Source organism: Branchiostoma belcheri, unplaced genomic scaffold (genome assembly GCF_001625305.1).
Source record: "Branchiostoma belcheri isolate BF01 breed outbred unplaced genomic scaffold, Haploidv18h27 scaffold112, whole genome shotgun sequence".
NCBI classification, from domain to species: domain Eukaryota; kingdom Metazoa; phylum Chordata; class Leptocardii; order Amphioxiformes; family Branchiostomatidae; genus Branchiostoma; species Branchiostoma belcheri.
The window spans coordinates 1,016,564-1,034,564 of NW_017802514.1; the positions used below are offsets into that span (position 1 = coordinate 1,016,564).

General features: G+C 38.6%; 2 protein-coding genes across 7 annotated transcripts in view; one reads left to right on the plus strand and one right to left on the minus strand.

Annotated features, from left to right (window-relative positions):
* Positions 1-13,959, plus strand: part of LOC109461751 — a 23,777-nt gene extending 9,818 nt beyond the window's left edge. For 2 of the 6 annotated variants that reach the window (XM_019758153.1, XM_019758160.1), the window contains exons 2-12: positions 5,531-5,699; positions 6,160-6,279; positions 6,531-6,623; positions 7,097-7,209; positions 7,973-8,221; positions 8,352-8,509; positions 8,913-8,965; positions 9,515-9,580; positions 10,412-10,497; positions 13,117-13,184; positions 13,590-13,958. In XM_019758153.1, coding sequence (XP_019613712.1) covers positions 5,571-5,699; positions 6,160-6,279; positions 6,531-6,623; positions 7,097-7,209; positions 7,973-8,221; positions 8,352-8,509; positions 8,913-8,965; positions 9,515-9,580; positions 10,412-10,497; positions 13,117-13,184; positions 13,590-13,636 — 1,182 coding nt within the window. In that variant the 5' untranslated portion in view covers positions 5,531-5,570 and the 3' untranslated portion in view covers positions 13,637-13,958. Of the gene's footprint in view, positions 1-443; positions 465-4,592; positions 4,655-5,530; positions 5,700-6,159; positions 6,280-6,530; positions 6,624-7,096; positions 7,210-7,972; positions 8,222-8,351; positions 8,510-8,912; positions 8,966-9,514; positions 9,581-10,411; positions 10,522-10,746; positions 10,910-13,116; positions 13,185-13,589 lie in introns of those variants that run through there. The other 4 variants (XM_019758168.1, XM_019758146.1, XM_019758186.1 and 1 more) reach the window with 4 other exon arrangements.
* Positions 329-4,334, minus strand: LOC109488292 (DNA ligase 1-like). The gene is made up of 8 exons (XM_019792487.1): positions 4,218-4,334; positions 4,073-4,126; positions 3,161-3,347; positions 2,412-2,559; positions 1,575-1,781; positions 1,258-1,457; positions 966-1,092; positions 329-456 (listed from the first exon to the last, which is right to left on the minus strand). The coding sequence occupies exons 1-8, from the start codon at positions 4,235-4,237 to the stop codon at positions 329-331; spliced, it is 1,071 nt and encodes a 356-aa protein (XP_019648046.1). The 5' UTR covers positions 4,238-4,334.
* Positions 13,960-18,001: the final 4,042 nt, after the last annotated feature.

Consider the following 18,001-nt stretch of genomic DNA (forward strand, 5'->3'; position numbering starts at 1 on the left):
TCGATGTCTATCAGACACCTTCCTCAGAGCTTCTGACTGGAGTTATGCAACTCTCCGCTATTTAACGCCAAAGTGGGGGGCGTTAAATGTAATTTTGGCGTTAAATAGCGGCGAGTTGCAGAACTCCAGTCAGAAGCTCTGAGGAAGGTGTCTGATAGACATCGAAACGTAAGCAGGTGAGAACCTTACTGGTTGTGTATGAAGAAAATTCTATACCCTAAGTATCTTCCAACCTGATGAAATTATTTACGGAGAATAAATCATGAATTGTACAAAGAACTACTGTACTATCAAAAGAAGACAAAAAAATTGTAAACTCAGCTCTTCCTCACGTTTTTTCAGCCTCCTGTTTAGGCTTGAAGAATGCAGACATCGACTTGGCAGCAGGTTTAGGGGAGGCTTTTTTCTCACTCGATTCATCAGAAGCCTGGGAGGAGGTGGCAGGTCTCTTTGGGGCTGCAAAAGTAAGAAACGGTGCATTATGCCGAGGGGTGGTTAATTACACCAGCTATATAGTTAGAGATACAGTAATGATTACAGTATCAGAAGGTGTGGGTTATCATGTTTGGCAGTCTGATATGTTTCTTCATCGAAGAAACATATCATCACATCTACACTCAACTTATGCTGAGGTCACATTTCCAAACCGGGGCCCGGCCGGGCTGTTTGTATGAACCAAAAATCAACAATTCTTATCATAAATATACAGAAATAGTACTCATGGTCATCTTTTAAATTTTGGGTGTGTTTTGTTGCCTTTTTATCGTACTTTTCATTCCCGAAAGATGCCCGGCTGGGCCCTGGTTTGGAAATGTGACCTCAGCATTAAGGATAATGGGTTGAACACAGGATAAAGGTGGAAGTGAAAGTGAAAGAAAGAGATCTCGAACCAGTTTAGCTCATTGAAGAGCTAATCTTCCACTGGTCGTGACAGAGAAGACAGACGCTATGTAAGTGGTTCTTACAGAAGAAGGAGCCGATTCCTGCGCTGGTTTTCTTGCTGCTGTCTTCCTCCTTCTTCACTGCTTTCTTGTCAGATGGTGACTTTAAAGATTTAGTGCTCTTTTCTTTGCTTTCCTCAGATTCCTCCATCTTTTTTACCAGACACAATGAAAAAAATATATTAACTGGGTCACCATATCTACGAGTAACGTGCCAAAGACATGTACAGTATCAAACTTATAAGATAATATAATTGTACTAGCTACATGGAGAGAAATTCCAATGCAAATATAATGTCTTTCTGGCTGTTTTTACCTTTTTTTCCGCTGTTGCTTCTCCTGCCTTCCTGATTACAGCAGCAAACAGAGAATCCATGGAGTCTTCAGAAGGACCAGCTGTCTCCTTTTCTTCCTCCTCTGGCTCCTCCTTTACCTTCTTCTTCTTCTCAGCAGACTTTGGACTTTGCTTCTCTTTCTTCTGCTTTGGACTTTTCTTCTTGTTTTGCTGGACACTTTCTGTAGTGGGAGACAAAGGGTCTTCAAACTGATATCAAGTGATATCTAGTTACTTGTCAAGAATTTGTAACCAGATTGAAACAGGGAATTATTGTAAAACTATTGGTGAAAACTTACCGTCATCCTTAAGTTCTTTTTTCACTTCTTTATCAGGGGTTTCATCCATCTTTTCTTCTGTTTTTTCTTCCATCTCTTCCTTTTGCTCTGTTTTCACTTTCTTGGCACTTGACTCTTCTTCACCCGAAGTGGGTGATGTGTGCCCATTGGATGTGGGGCTCTTTGTCTCAATGAGTTTACGTTTCGGAGTGGGGAGTTGCTTGCGAGCTGTGGGCAGAAAACCTTCCATTAAGACATTGCTGCCTTATTAGTCTTTTTACAACATATCCTTAATAGATCTAATTCTATGTCACAGAGAAAGCAATCTTTCTGCCAACTATTTTGAGTCCTCAAGGGAGTAAAGACAACACAAACACAGTTACACTGGAATTCCATTAGGCCTGGCAAAATAGAAGTTGTGTTTCCTGTTTCAGTCCTGAATGAATTAGGGTCGGTAGATAGGGATTATCTTTTTTTCTTTTTCTTTTTTTTTTCTTCTTTTTTTAGACTTTGGCGATCTCTAGTGATCCAACTTATACAAGACAGTTTCACAAAGTAAAACTTGCATGAGGACACTTTCATTTTCAATGTCAATGTTGGAAAACAAAATTATTGTATAACATTTCATCACTCAGGTATCATAGAGCTAGAAAAGGTCAATCAGCTCATAAAATGTATGTCCCTTGCAGGGGTCCACAAAAAAAGCTAGGGTCAGCAGTTTCTCTAGGGTTGGTCGCAAAACAGGAAACATTTTTTTCCTAGGCCTAATACAATGGAAACATTTGAGGTGAACCGCAAAAATAAAACAACTGCGAACATATCAAGACTAAAACCATTCCAAGTTGAAGAAATTCTCACCAGTCTTCCTCTTGGGGATGCCCCCTGGAGACTGGAGGTTTGGTCCGTTGTACGTGACCCTCGGCATCTTGGGAGATGGAACCTCGTCACTCTCATCTTTCACCTTCTCCACAACCTTGGGGGCCCTGTCAGCATCCTTCACTTCCTTCTGAGGGGAGGTTTATTGAGTTTTATTTACAAAAGTACTGCTGCAATCAAGCCTATTCTTTCAATCAAATTACATTTTAACATAAATTGGTGTTCAGTTATCTATAATCTTCTTAACTAGTAAACATATTTGCAAACTAAATAAGCTACAATGTATAACATGGTATCTATGCCATTCTATATAAACATTGGTAAATTTAAAAACCATACAAAACAGTGGGGTCGTGTGGCGTAAATGGTAGCGTGTTCAGGACCAAGAGATCGCGGGTTCGAATCCTACCATGTCTCCGATCTTGTGCCCTTGCGAAACGCACTCTACATGACTTTCCTTATTTCAGTCAGGACTGGTGGAAATGAGTATCTATCTTCGATTAGGGACGTCCCTCGGATAGGACGTTAAATGGAGGTCCCGTGTTTGGGGAGAGTCACACCTCACGCACATTAAAGAACCCACCGCACTTCTAAAAACAAGTAGGGGTCCTTCCCGGTATGAGTGGTTCAAACCTTACAGTTCGGTCTTTCGCAGCTTGTAGTTACATGTTCAAAACTGGTATGTCGTGCCTAAAGGCAGTTTACCGGTTATGCAACACAAACAAACATACCTGTTCATCAGCTGATTTACTTGGTTCCGTTTCCATGGCGACGTTCTCTCCCTCCTCTTCTTCATCATCATCATCACTGTCGATGATGCGCCGCGCCTTTTTACGTGGAACAGACTTGACTGGGGAGTCGTCTCCATGGGCTGAGGCCGGAGGGGAGCCATTCTTGGTCTTCAGGGGTGACTTCAAGCTAAAAAATTATGCGCATATAATTTTACATGTGATGTGGCTGCAAATAAGATCTTTATGTTTACTGATTCTGAAGGAAAACATTGTTTTTGATCTGTTTCCTCTTCTTCTTTTTCTCCAAACAAAAAGGTCAATAACCTGAACCAGACAGTCTATGACCATGGTAACTGGTGTTGGGTTAAATCATGTTGCAATTTTATAGCAGGAGGGATTTAGACTCCTGTCTGACCATTAATATGAATGCGTTTGAGTAAGAATTAACAGAGCAGACCAAATGCAAAGGTAAACATTATGCGTTTGCTTTGCAAAATTATGTTACCTTTCTACTTTATCTTGCTTCATTTTTTTTCTCATCTGCTAGTACTAGTCCATCGTCCAACCGGTTAATATTCCGCTACTCGTTTGATCAGTCAAATTATGTTGTTGGTAAACTTATGATCGACTATATGTTTTGCTTCGTATGTTATGTTCTTACGCGGTATGTATATAATTTTTTTGGAGATGATATACAAAGAGCTCATACAAATTGTGTAGACTGGGGGAGGGGGGCAACAGCTTTTCATCACTGCCCCCTTAATCTATTTCCCTGACAATCAAAGACAGTCTAAATATTAGTCATGGTTGATACCTCTACACTGATGTCGTTCCGAAAAAACGTTAAAATCAGACTATCTGTCTTGTAGACGCCAGTGTGTTTTAGTGAGAAAGTTATGGCGGCAAACTCACCCAGACGCCGATGTGTCCTGTTTCGGAGTCTTTACTCTAGGCGCAAAAAACGACCTGCAAAAGACGCAAATTTCCCATCAGTACGTAAAGACGTATGTTGAAAACGTGTGGACATTTTTAGATCCACGAAATATGCTTTACTTACGCGATAGATCGCTGGGCCATCCCGCTAGAAAAATTGTTGCGATTTTGGAGACACCGCCGCAAACAACTTTCCCGCCAAGTTACGGGTCAAAGGTTAGATAGGGAAGGAAGGCGCGAAATGGAATGTACCAATAGCTCGCAGGGGTGTTCTTCCTAGCCGATCAAATATGATATTAGGATATTTGTGTAAAGAGCTGACTCTCGTGGTTCTTTTAGACTATGCTGTCGGTTGCTATTAATTATTTTTTTGCTCTGAAAGTTGTTGATGTGGACAATCCTCATATGCATAGATTTAGGCCAACGCAAATTAATTTCCATATATGGCAAGAGTTCCATATATGGCAAGACGAAGCACGCTTTCATGCGCCGCCTAGCGATTTGTGATAGAAACGCTAGGAGAGTAGCGGGACCAAGAAGGGAGGCTGGAGCGTGGGTTCGGTAACTTTGACGTTTATCATCCTGATTTTAGATATAAAGCCTATTTTGCCTGTTATATTGGATCTGTATTATAGGGGATGTTGTTTAATGTCCCTTTTGATCCTTTCGATATCATAATGATAATCCAGAAGGAGGTTTTGGAGATGAAAAGGAACGCGAATTCCAAGAAATGCAGCCAGGCTGTCTTCGGAAAGTTTGTCTCAGCTCAGTCGAGGATGGGGGTGGGGGGGGGGGGGGTAGAATTGCAAAACTTCAACTCATAAGCAACTCATAAGAGACTCTTATACGTGTTAAATCTGTTTCTTCACATTTCTAGTGTAGGTAGTACTATAGTGTCACTTGTCGTTGCTCCTAATCAGTAGGCTGATTTTTGTTTCCTCAGAATTCGTAGTAAATTGTGCAAATTCATGGAGGGTTGGTTCAAGAAATCAAGGACATTATACACATGTATAATGTCCTTGAAGAAATCATACTGACTTTTATACTTCAAACGCATTCTGGTTCAAGTTTGATGTTTCATGTATGGATTTAATATGCGTATTGACTTAGTATGGCCATGAAACTACTACATGTACATTGAACTTGAAATTGCCTTATGGTCAGAGTTAAATTGCCATTTATTTTGCTGACTGGCCAGTGATAATACTACACTTGTGTTTTGATATATAATATATATGGCATGGAACAGACATATATGTACGTGAGGAGGATATTTATTAATATATAGCCAGCTTCCGCTGCGCCGTGTGCCAGCGAAGCTGGTATGTTGTGCCGAAGGGCGATTATTTTATACCGGCTATACTGATACAGATATAATCTACACACAATTATGTACCAGTATTTAAATTTGATTCTGTATTGTTGCATTCTTCCCAGGCTATCCAAAACTTTTCCCCTGCCCTGTTCGTTTACCACCATGGCTTCTCGCTGGAGACACTGGGATGCCGGGTGCCATGACAGCCTCCAGACTGTTCTACAGTTTCAGTCCTTACAACAGTCCTCAGAAACAGACGGGTCAGCAAGTGGACTGGACAGCAGTGATGAGGTATCTGTAATTTTTAGATGCATAAACATTTGCATGTTGAAAGATGGTACATTATGTAACTGTGTGGTGATGTGTAGCATATATAGCCAGGGTAGTAACCATCCTGGTATAATAATAGTTTATGCCTCCTCCCACAGTCGCTACTGATCAACATAAAACTAACCAGGATGGTACCTGAGGCTATACCATTTGATCACTTCTTTTTAGTGGCACAATAATGCTTCATACTGTAATTTTTAAATCTGCTTTATACATGACCAGTACTTAGCTGGTAAGAGCATTAACACACAATAAAGGTCTTTCATTCATTCATTTAACCATCACTTTTATGAAATTCTGACTTACATATTGGGAAATTCACTCCCTTCATCACTTGGCATTTCATAATGGTTATGTTACATGCAGATTATACTTTTTAAAGAACATCTTGAAAAAACTTTCTGTATTTTCTGTCCTTTAGGAACTACAGGCGGTCCCAACACCAGGTTTGGGGAGGGGCATCACCAGACCTCCAGCTGCATCCATAAGACTTCCCCCAAACCTGGCCTACCCAGAGCCAAGGAAAACAGTAGAGAACCATGTATGCTATCTCTGACTAGAAACTGCTTTTTCAACATTCCGTGTGAAAGATATATTGTAGTCATACATGTATTGTTGCTTCATGAAATCAACTTCATAGAGAATTAGTTCACTGTGACATGAACACATTTACCCACAACTCCTTAATCTCTCAAGAGTAGATAGTTAACAAGTGACTAATGAACAGAGAGTAGCTTCTTTTACCCGCATTCCTTGCTTAAACTTGCATGAACGTCTAGTACTTGTCTCTAGGTGGCGCCCCTGCCATTGAGCTACCCAGCATCCTCTTCTTCATCTCTTAACTGTCCATTGGCCAATCAGTTTGAGGATGACTGGAGAATTCAGGTGTGGAGGTTTATTTTCAGAAAGTAAACTTTCTACAGTTTTTTTGTGTGTAAATATACAACTTCATGGTTGCAAAGGTTTTTTCATCCAGTATTAAAGCACAAGTACTAGTTTATTTCATGTCATCCCAATTTAGGCCACAGTATAAATTTTTATGGATGACAAATGGATGTTGTAATAGTTGGCGGTAAACTTAGCACAATATATATATATCATGTCTTGTTTAACTAACAAGATTTATGATGTCAAAATTTGAAATCTTTTTTTTTGCCCGCCCTTTTTTTTTGCTGTATCGCATTAGGTTTGGAGTCTGTGGAGGATGTCATCTATAAAATTTACTTGCTGTGGCCTTAAATAGATATGAGTATTGTTAATAATTTTTTCAAAGGCAATGACTTCATTGCACACTTTCTTACAAAAGCTTACTCGTGACGTAGAAATCTGTTTTGTGACTCTATGATGGTCTTTTTTAGGAAACCAAGCAGAAGTTATGTAGGGTTGGTGTTGGGCGGGGAAGGGGGAGAGTCAGATCAGAGGTACTCGGCAAAACTCCAGGCAAAGCAACTGACAACGGCTACGTCTTCAGGTTAGTGTGATTCTTACAGAGTTACCAATGACTCTCCTTGTTTGCAGTATAGATTGTATGTTTGGGCCTTAAAGGAATCCAATGCAATTTCAGGGACTCCGAGGCAAAACAAAAAGGACATTCTGGATGAGGACATCTGTCTGATATTGACATTTACCGTCATTCTTTTGCACATTTTTGCCATCATTCCACAGTTACTGGTATATACAACAAGAGTTTCAAATAGCCGCAAAAAGCGCTACATGAGGCATCTCTTTATTTTTTTGGGCACCATCCATAAATAAACCTACAAAACAAACAAAAACAACAGTTTTCCATCAGCGATATCAAATTTTGCATACAGATATCATGCTTTGGGATAGGGTTTATTCAACTTAATACATTTAAAGAATGACCAGAAAATTGACTTCTGAAAATCCAGTTTTGCCACCCTGAAATTGCATTGGATGCCTTTTAAGCATTTGAAATTTGAATACTCTCTCTCTCTTTTTTTCAAGAATTTTATTCAAGAAATATGATACAATTCAAATACAAAGAGAACATGAATACTCTCTTGATCCAGGATAAGTTACTAAGAGGATATTCTTTCCTGTAGATTGTACCTGCCAGAAAACTCTTGAATTGCACAGAAAGAATTGCCTTTGTTTTGTTTCTAAATTTTGGTAAATGACACTCACATTCTTCCTCATTACTGTGATAGTAACACCCATGCTGATTACACCTCTGCACTTAATCAATTACCTACTTGATTAATTCTGAATAGTGGCTCAGCAGGTGACTTCAGGGCTTACACAAAACAGTCATTGCTGAAACAACTGCCCAGCCACAATGCAGACAAGAATGACAATGGCAAGGAAAGGGAGTCAGAAACACAGACTCAATCTCAGAGTGCGACTGTAGGACTGCAACCGACAAGACGCCTGTGGATTCCAGATCCCAAGAAAAGGTGGAGAAGAGAGAAGATCGTGGAACCTGACGATGTTGAGCAATGGCCACACCTGCCATCAAATGGGTACAGCAGCATTTAAACTAATGCCCCTGCTATGCCAAAAAAAACAGTTACTTAAGCAGCTGCATATGATTTTACTTGAGTTTCAATGAAAATTTAACTGATGTTAAATTTTTCCTTTTTTCTCTCATAGTTCTAGCAGAAGTAAGAATTCTGGTAGGAAGAGGAAAGGAAAAGCAGACGACTTGTCTCCACCAGGGGCGTCCCCCGATGAGAGGAGCAGCCCCAAAACTGATGATCAGAAAACACTGGAGAAACAGCACAGCAGGAAGAATGAACTCCAAGATAAAGGTACATGTAACATGTACATACATCTCTGTCTCCAAGGCCAGGACAAAATAGCTACATGTGTTAAATATAAAACAATCTTTCAACACTGTGCTCTTTAATAAGTCAGTGTCAGTGTTTCCTACCTGAGTAAGTACATTTTTTGTAGTATAAATTATATATAAACTATAATGCAATTATTTGTGCTAATATGTATCATTATGTATCATCTAAAGCTTCATTTTAAAGTTTTTAAACTATACACAGTTCGTGGCAGTTCACACACCATGTTTTCTCTCTGCATATGTAAGTGTGTATCCATGGTCTGGACAAGGTTGGGAGGCCATGGATGGCTATGTGTACTTTAGAATAGGTGTGAAGTCAGTGTAGTTAATGCGGTACCATTTCTCGGTATCTCTCTATGTAGGGAAGGAGAAAGAAGTGGTGAAGACGGCACCAGATCTAAGTCCTGCAGAATTGGTAAGAATGCCAACATTTCAAAATTGAACCAATTTTTGCTTCATCCTTAATTGAACAATTGATTGGATAACAGTTTGTCAATTTAGAATTTTGACCTTGTATCCTGCATAGTCTGTGTAACACAAACACTGCTGTCTGAGGCTATTATAGGTGAAAAAAAGGCATGGATGACAGTTGCATGAATCATCCATACATTTGTATTTGGAAAGTCTGATGATTTCGTTGCCTTTATCAGCGTGCAAAATACCAGTTGCCCCGGGCAACCAAATTTTACTCGGGGCAACCTATTTTTGAACCTAGGTAGCCCAGTGTGCTACCTGAATTTTAAGAATGCCCCCCCCCCCAAATCATGCCCACTTGGCTTGCACCAGTCCACTCTTTCTGGCAGATGGGCAACCTGGTTCAAAAAAGTATGTTGTACACTGCTTTATGATCGGCATCAAAGTTGGGCAGGTTGCTATAAGCATGATTTAATCAGGCTACATCATGCATGAGGTTGTGATAAAGTTGACAGAACATTTGATGATTATTTTATTTCTATCACTACAGGGTGCAGTTTTGGGTGCAGCAGACTGGATACGGTTAGGCAACCTGCCTCCTGGTGTGACGTCGCAGGTTGTGCTCTTCAGTCCTTCTGTCCGGATGTATATAATCCTGGCTCGATAGTTTAATTTGCATGTTTTGCATGTGACATAACAGAGTAGCACGTTTTGCATGTTTTGATAAAACTTACTACAGTTGTGGCATTTAGAACATCTTGAATCTAAGCACTTTTAATGCATGTGTCAATAAAAAGATACACCTACTTACCTTATTTAATTTGTTGTGTTCACATATAGATAAATGTAAATGTTTATTCAAAGTTAAAGATATTTTATCTTTTATGTTCATATACCTTAGTGATATTTTATGTTCAAATACCTTAATGATATTTTATGTTCAAATACTAGTACCTTAATGATATGTTATGTTCAAATACCTTAATGATATGTTATGTTCAAACACTTAATTTTGCAAGCAGTATCAGGGCTCAAAATTAAAGGTGGTCCAATGGCCACTGACCACTAAAATTTAGGCAGGGACAACTAAATTTTAGTGTGACACTTTGGGACATTTTTGGGGCAATAGAAAATAATCAGAATGTCAGCCCTTCTTTGTTTATCAGGCACATGTCCCGGCTTTTGGACCCAGTAAAGTCCCCCCAAATTTCCTGTCTACTCTACAATTATAGTGCGCCTGGGAGTGGACATAAGCAAAATAAAGTTGACTTCAAGATGAAGTCATACAATACTTCCCGAAAAACAGGTTGGGACAGTTCATCCTTACTTCGGGACAATTGAAATTTATTTTGGGGACATTGCTGGGACAACAGAAAGAAAACTTAATTTTGAGGCCTGATTACCCTTACACTTCAGCTGTGCCTTATGTTGGTTTATGTGGCTGTAGGAGGTTTGTGGGATACTTGAGCCGTTTGGTGCAATAGTGGAGTGCCATGTTCATCGCCATGCCGACCATAGCTCGGCACTAGTCAGGTATAACTACATGTATTACTGGGACTTTAGATCCCTGATAATTGTTTGCTCACGGTTTGAAATACCCGGTTGCCTAGTTATGCATTGCATACTACTAGTAGTATCTTACTAAGCATAACTTGTTTACAGAATTGGATAGCATAATGCGTTACCTAGTTTTGGGGCAGAGACTGCAGCTGTCTACGTGTATGGGCTAGTGTGTTTATCAGTTCTGATTCCTTAATTGTTTAAAAACAAGCTAACTCTTGGCTTGTCAGGTTGCTCACTGGGTATTTCAAGCCTTGAAGACTAATCATAAACTAATCATTAGAAATAGAAATTCCAGTAGAAATGTCACTAATGCTTTGTCTTCTAGTAATATTTTCTATATTTTTGTAAAAAAAAAAAAACCACACCACCACCCATGCCCATAGCCAGGGGGGGGGGGGTTCGGACAAACCCCTCACAAGGCTCAAAGGTCCACTTTTTATCTTTATTCAAGATTTTTCTTTAAAAGATGGACTGATTCATATCACCAGCGGGGCTGGAATCGTAGAACTGCTCACTTTGTCATTGAATAAAAAGTTATGTCTGATTTTTTCTTTGAAATCCTCTCAAAAACGCCAGAAGTGCCATTTCAGAAGGTTCATTTTTCAAAATTCTCCAGGGGAGCATGCCCCCAAACCCCCCTAGGTGCCTTGCGCCTTCAGCGATTGCCTCGTGCCTTTGGCGCTCGCTGGTCCCTCAAGCAGTGGGAAGAACCCTTCCCCTTCAAAATCCTGGCTAAGGGCATGAATACTATCATCATTTACGTCTTTAACTTTGTATATGTACGTACTGAAGTTACAGAGGTGGGATAGACAACCATATAACAGTATGATGTCACTGCTTACAAAATTAACCATGCATGTATACTTTCGTTTATAGCTTTGACTGTTAGGAACCCTGTAGAAATCTTTACTTAAATTTGTAATGGTTGTTCAGATCAATGCCTTTGTGGTCTCAAGTTGCATCTATTGTTGCAAGCAAGCATGTTACATATTAATATGAATATTAAACAGTCATGTAACTATTACATTATATTAACACTAAGTATCATGCAATATCATGTGTTCTTTCTTGATGTCCTGGTAATGCATGCATATGTAGTGCACATCTGATTCTACTTCCTCATAGTAAGATACGGTACTCTATTACAATAACATTTTGTCAAACAGTTTTGTACTTGTCATTCTGCTGTATTAAACCAAAAAATAAGATGCTTGACCATTGTGCATGCTTGTACTCACACACTAACATTACCCTTCTTCTCTAACAGTATAATCTAGTAGACATCTGCTATATAATCTCCAAGCAGATCCCTCTCGGTGGCAAAAAGATCGTATCAAATTGGCCAGGCAGTATCCATTAGGCAGAGAAGGTCTGCGGCCACCGACGTTTGGTGGCGGTCAGGACAACAAAAAAAAAAACGGCAATATATAAAAATGTAACGATCATTCCCCCACAACCTCAGCTTGGAGAGTAATGTTTTGGGTTCTCAACCAGAAAAGGCCATACTAAGTTGATTATGTGGACGACATCGTCTGGGCACCCCCAAAACTGATGCAAGCATATGGACAAGTTTGGGGAAAGAAATGGTTGCCCTCATTATGAAATCCATTTTGACAGCTAAAACAACTTTTGTTTGTAGATTTTTATTGTTTTTTTTTAATTACCACTTAATCTATCATCATATTTAAATGCCAATTCAAAGAAACGTGGCAAATCTGAGGCTTGGTCTTGATTGAAAAACGCTCCATATGTATAGCGGCGAAAAAATCACTGGCTCTGTTCGGCGTTGAACTCGCCATGGATCAAAAGCGCCCCATAGCGGCGAACAAAAATCACTGCAGTAGTAGGCGCAGCTTTGTCAACATTATGGTGCAGTCCTTCATTGAACTGCTAGAGGTCGTTTTTGATCCATGCACTTCACCTCCCTTATTTGTAAGCCATAAACGTAACTTTGCAGGCTGTTTTCCATTTCTATCGTAAATTGCGTGGACGCTTGTTGGGGCTCTAAACTAGGAGCTCTATGCTTTCACTTTGCATCCGGTAGGAGTTTTGAGCGGCTGGAGCTAAATTAATGCCAACCACACAAAAGTCCTACCGCTTATGCAGACATGCCGAATTTATGGTTGATTCTACCGTAGGTTGATTCGCCATCATTGACGCCTGTATAATTCGCCTGGTTGATTGACTGGATTCATGTCTAATTTCAAGAACAAAGTTTCCTCATCACCACCATATTGAGAACTAACCTATAAGTGTGCTCCTCTGCTCAAAGACCAGTTTCTTCTGTTGGTTTCTCTAATCTCCAAGCAGATGTTGGGAGGCTAAGTCGTTTTCCTAGCTACTTGTTTCCATTCTATTACAATAGCATCTGTTTTCTGGCATACCTTTGTTTCAATTTACGGCATATGATGAACACTCTAGCTTCTTTGAATGATTTATAATATGGTGGCATTTTTTGGAAACAGACGAAAATTAATGTGCACCCGGATGTCATCCATATAACGTTACAGTAATTAAGTCAGTGTGGTCTAATGGTAAAAGATTAGTTTTGACATGTGTTGATTTTTCTCCTTTTTTATGTATAATCAGACTTGCTGATTCTGATGTATGTGAATGGTGTGTCAGCTGTCTCAATGAAACTGAATCACCCTTTCCAGGTAAGGTTTTATGTCCTTCAATCATACATGGTTTTGTTCCTTTAGAAGTTGATATAGATAAGCTTTCAATGTTACAGACTCTTGTTATGACTTAGCAATGTGTTACATGTACAAAATGTATCAGCATGTTGAAATCTTACTATGGTTCAAAGTTTACATTGAGTCTAATTTGTGCATACATGCATCTTCTGCACATATTTTTATCAGCGATACATCGATGCATCACGGCTACACCTGCTTTCTCTTTTGTTCCATAGATCTTTTGTTCCTTAGATCTCTAAACAAGCAATTCGTTTGTTAAGTTTGTACAACAAATCTTTCACAAAAGATACAAATAGGGCCTACACAGCAGTGCTGGTTTGATAACTAGTATAGTCGCTTATGATTATTCTGTTACGTTGGCAGGCTGGCAAGGTCCACTCTTCTGCAGTCATGTGAGGAGTGGAGACTAGGAGGTGCAGTGGAAATAATGGGGAAAATATTTCACTGTTCTCTTCCCAAATGCTAGAGGAGCTAGTCTTCCTAACATTCCTCTCAGCCACTTAGTAATTTCCAAGCAAATCCATTTTTTGTGGCCTTTCCCTATTCCAATGTGCCTTTCTTAAGTTGTCACTCAGTGTCAGTTCTGTCCACTGTGATTGCATCTCCTAAAGGTATGAGTTTCCAGATCACCTTTGGGCTCATTGAAGTTACGGTAGTAGCATTTCTGGACAGTGGGCTGAGTTTTGATGCTTGTTGCATTTTAAAGTCTGTGATGTTAGTGGGGACTAGCCTGGGTGCCATCCCCAGTAGTATATTCGCCAGCTCTATAACTGGAGCTATAAGTTATAGAGCTGGCGAATATACTACTGGGGATGGCACCCAGGCTAAGTGGGGACCTGGTCTTGTAGAATTTAGAAATTTCAGACGATTCAATGTAAAAGTTGTTAACATAAAATTAGGTAGAAAGGTTATAGGCAGCATAGTCTTGAAATTCAGTGCAGTCACAATTGGTTGCATATCTGTAGTGTTCAATGATGTTTGTCATTGAAGTTGCAATGATTGTTTACATCTAAGTTCATTTTAGAGATCTTGATATTTTAAACTTTTTTAGCCAATGGAATTGATTTTCCAATGAATGAAATGATTGAATTTTTCAATGTCACAAATTTACCTATTGACCATGTGTCACAGGGTTTTTAATGATAATGAATTCATTTTTCTACAAAATTGATTTTACAACAATATCAACTGACTTCTGATTTTTAACTTAGATTTTTTAAACAAAAAAAACAACAACTTGCCAGTAATATCATGTTGAAGTGATTGTAATAAATTCCTTCTTCCACAATGTGAAATATTGTGCAGGCATGTGATATGTTTTACTGATACAAGCACAAACTAGACTAAGAACTTTTAAGTAGCTTTAATGAAGTCATTACTGATAAACCACAGAGATACACGTCATCACAAACGCAGAAAGATTACACATATTTTCCGTTTAGTAAAAACCTTTCTTTGTTGTAGACATCCGATAATAGATTCATATTCAAACCATTTAGAAGTTGCATTGACAAGGAAATAACTACTAGTACTTACTTATGAAGTAATGTAGTAACATAAATCAGTGAGGACACAGTGTTTTGGGTTGTTCCAATATCTGTTCTGTCCATTCCAGCATGAATTTAAATTGATCATCTTTTCCATCTTGTCCCCCCACTAATACTGTTTTACTCAAAACCCTCTCAGAATCAGTATCAGAGCAGCCAGTTTAAAGCTCAACATTCAACAGTGTTTATAAATAATTTTTTTTGTTCACATCTTATAACGTTAGACTCTTCACAATTTTCTCATCAAACATAAAGCAGACAAGACGATTATGACGTGATTGCTTTTATGTCCTCCTACATGCACAACGTTAGCAGAGCTTTTTTTTAAACAAAGTCTGCAACTGAAACTTTCTAGCTTAAATTTATACAGGCAATCTTACCTAAAATGCCCCCCTCCCCTCATATTACATGGTACATAATGTAGCTGTTGAAGTTCAGTTCCATTCATATGACTTAAGTTTCATTCATAGGGGTTGTTTTTCAGTCATTTATTATTTCATTTCACTCAAAATCACATGTAAGAGTCAAGCATGCAAGACCGCTATCTAATTGATCTTGGTCTCTCAATAATACTTTTTTAATGGTGCCCTTCAAAACTACATACTAGTACACCATACTTTGCAGTGGCTCATACTTTGAAGTAGACCCCAATAGTTGAGGCTTCAAATTTTGTAGGAATTTCACTTTTTAAAGTGTGATTAGTGTGATTAAACTAGATATTTTATAGAATGCTCTGAAACGTTGTTAAATTCATCTCAAATTGGACATACAATGTACAAATGTACCTCCACTGCTTATGAGAGGGTACAAATCTTCATCCCACCTATGAGAAAAATGTTTTACACGGAGTTGTGTTCAGATCTGCAGAATAAATGTTTGGTAACAATAATGTGGCCTACTTGTACATGTGGAGCTGGAATGACATTTATGCTGAACTTACTCCCATTCCCTAAAGGAACACAGTATGTCAAAATTTTCAATATACATGTATTTTCATGGCTTTTGTACTGCCAGACATTTTAAAATCAGCATAACCTCTTCCTCTCTGCTTGACTCTTCAAGTCATATAGGCATAAACCTATCTGACTTGAAATTTGTAGATTCAGATTTCTTTTAAACTTGAATCAAGACCCTTGTGGGCTTAACTTATTAAGATTCTTTTAAGAACCTACAATGTTTCTAAGGCTCCTCAGTTTCCTAAATCTACATGTAGTTACCCGGTACAGGCTTTTGTGATTATAAGCCATCATAAGATCTCAAGGCTAGAATTAAGGAAGGCCTTTACATGACCATAACATGTACTGTTAGGGTTACACAGGTCTCTGCTTTCTTTTCCTTTCCACTCATATTCCTCGAGAACATACAGAGATTCAACATAGTTTTCTTACTAGATACACAGCCTTGTTTTTCTTGTTAAAGAAAACTATGTTGAATTGATTTACCAACCTATTAATTAACTATTTACGGACATGAAGAGATGTCTTTCAAAGCTTGTGTCCTTGTACAAAAAGGCACACATCGATCACAACTCTGATATATAGTCTGAAAAATACCTATTATAATGTACTTACACACACACACACATACATGTACGACCATACAATTAGATATTAGATACACCAGCTTCTATCACAAAACAAATATACGCTTGGTCCCCCTTGACTCTACCAGCATGTTTAAGTGTTTCAAGAAATTATCTTCTATATTCACCAGGCAGTGAAAAATTATACCACCATTATAATTATATGACAGTCATTGGATATTCCACTTTTTGTGAAATCATCAAATGACTCAAAGGCAGCTGATACCACTTCATCATTTTAGTACATTGTTGGCTTGGCAATGTTACAGAATTTGTGTCAAAAGTAAGGTACATGTGTAGTAGGGCACTTTCTTTAGATAAAAAGGATGACAACTGTAATGACAAAGACTTGACCGTCTATACAATTCTATAATTGTTGTAGTTTAATAGTTTCAAAGGGTTAGACTTGGTCTGCTTATAATCATTAAAAATTTTTACGTTATGCAGGTTTCTTTCTGGTGGAGTAACTTTTCATGGCCTTATCTCTATAATAAGTAACATCAACAACACTAAAGGAAACAAGACAGCACCTAGGACAGACTAGTTGCACTATTGTGAACAATATTTGTAACTGTACAAACAGTAGTTTTCCCAGAATCACATAAGCTTGTTACAATATCACATGGTACATGTATCAACTGCAAAATGCTAGACTGGCATCCATCCTTTTCTAGCCCCAGTCACTCCAATGATTTCTCCCAAGCAGAGTACATGTACATGAAGTCTGGCCCCATCCCAATCAAAAGTTTGGTCCTTGAGTATGTTGTAACCTTTGCAGAAGGAAAACATGTTGTTTTTGCTCTGTTTCTTCTTCTTACTCTTCTTCTCCAAACAATGACCAGGACCAGACGTCTGTCACCATGGTAACTGGTGTTGGGTTACATCATGTTGCAAGTGCCATGCAGAACTGAATTCAAGAGGGGCTGCATGGTCACCTTAGATATGAGTGGGTTTGAGTAAGAATAAACAAAGCAGTAGTGAAGGGAAACATTTGCTTTGCAAATTACATTTTGGCAAATTTGCTTTGCAAATGTTACGTTTCTAGTTCCTGCACTATTTCAGGAATCAAATATTTCTTAAAAGCATTGTTAAGTGGATCAAACGTGAGAATGTCTGTTTGAACCCTGTTTCCATGGCAGTAAAGAGTACCACATGACTCAGAGCCAATCAGAACTCTCGCTTATATTTTAAGGAATATTCAAATGCTAATCATGCCAGACTTTCCTGCTTGGAAAAGAAAGGGAGGAGTGAAAAGAGCTGGAATAGGTTGACGTTAACAGAGATGCATCAGTTCACAGACGATACGTGACATGGTACAACTCACCTTCAAATACATTTATCTTGTTATCATTCGCTTGGCCATGGCTTGATACATTTGTTGATAACACTTTTCAAACGCAGAATATACATCTCTGGACAGATATGTTATTATAACCATGTACAAAATATTAGTAGATCTTCACAATTTACACAATCCAATCTTCTGTCTCTAAATCAAAGGTGGGAACCACAAAATGTGGAGAACATTGGAGAAAATCTTTCTAATAAAGTTTTGACTTTTAGATTCTTTTAAGATTTTTTACTGCTTGTTATTAAAGGAACCTGGGGTTGATATGTACTGTCTTCAACTTGGAAGCCAGTAGCAG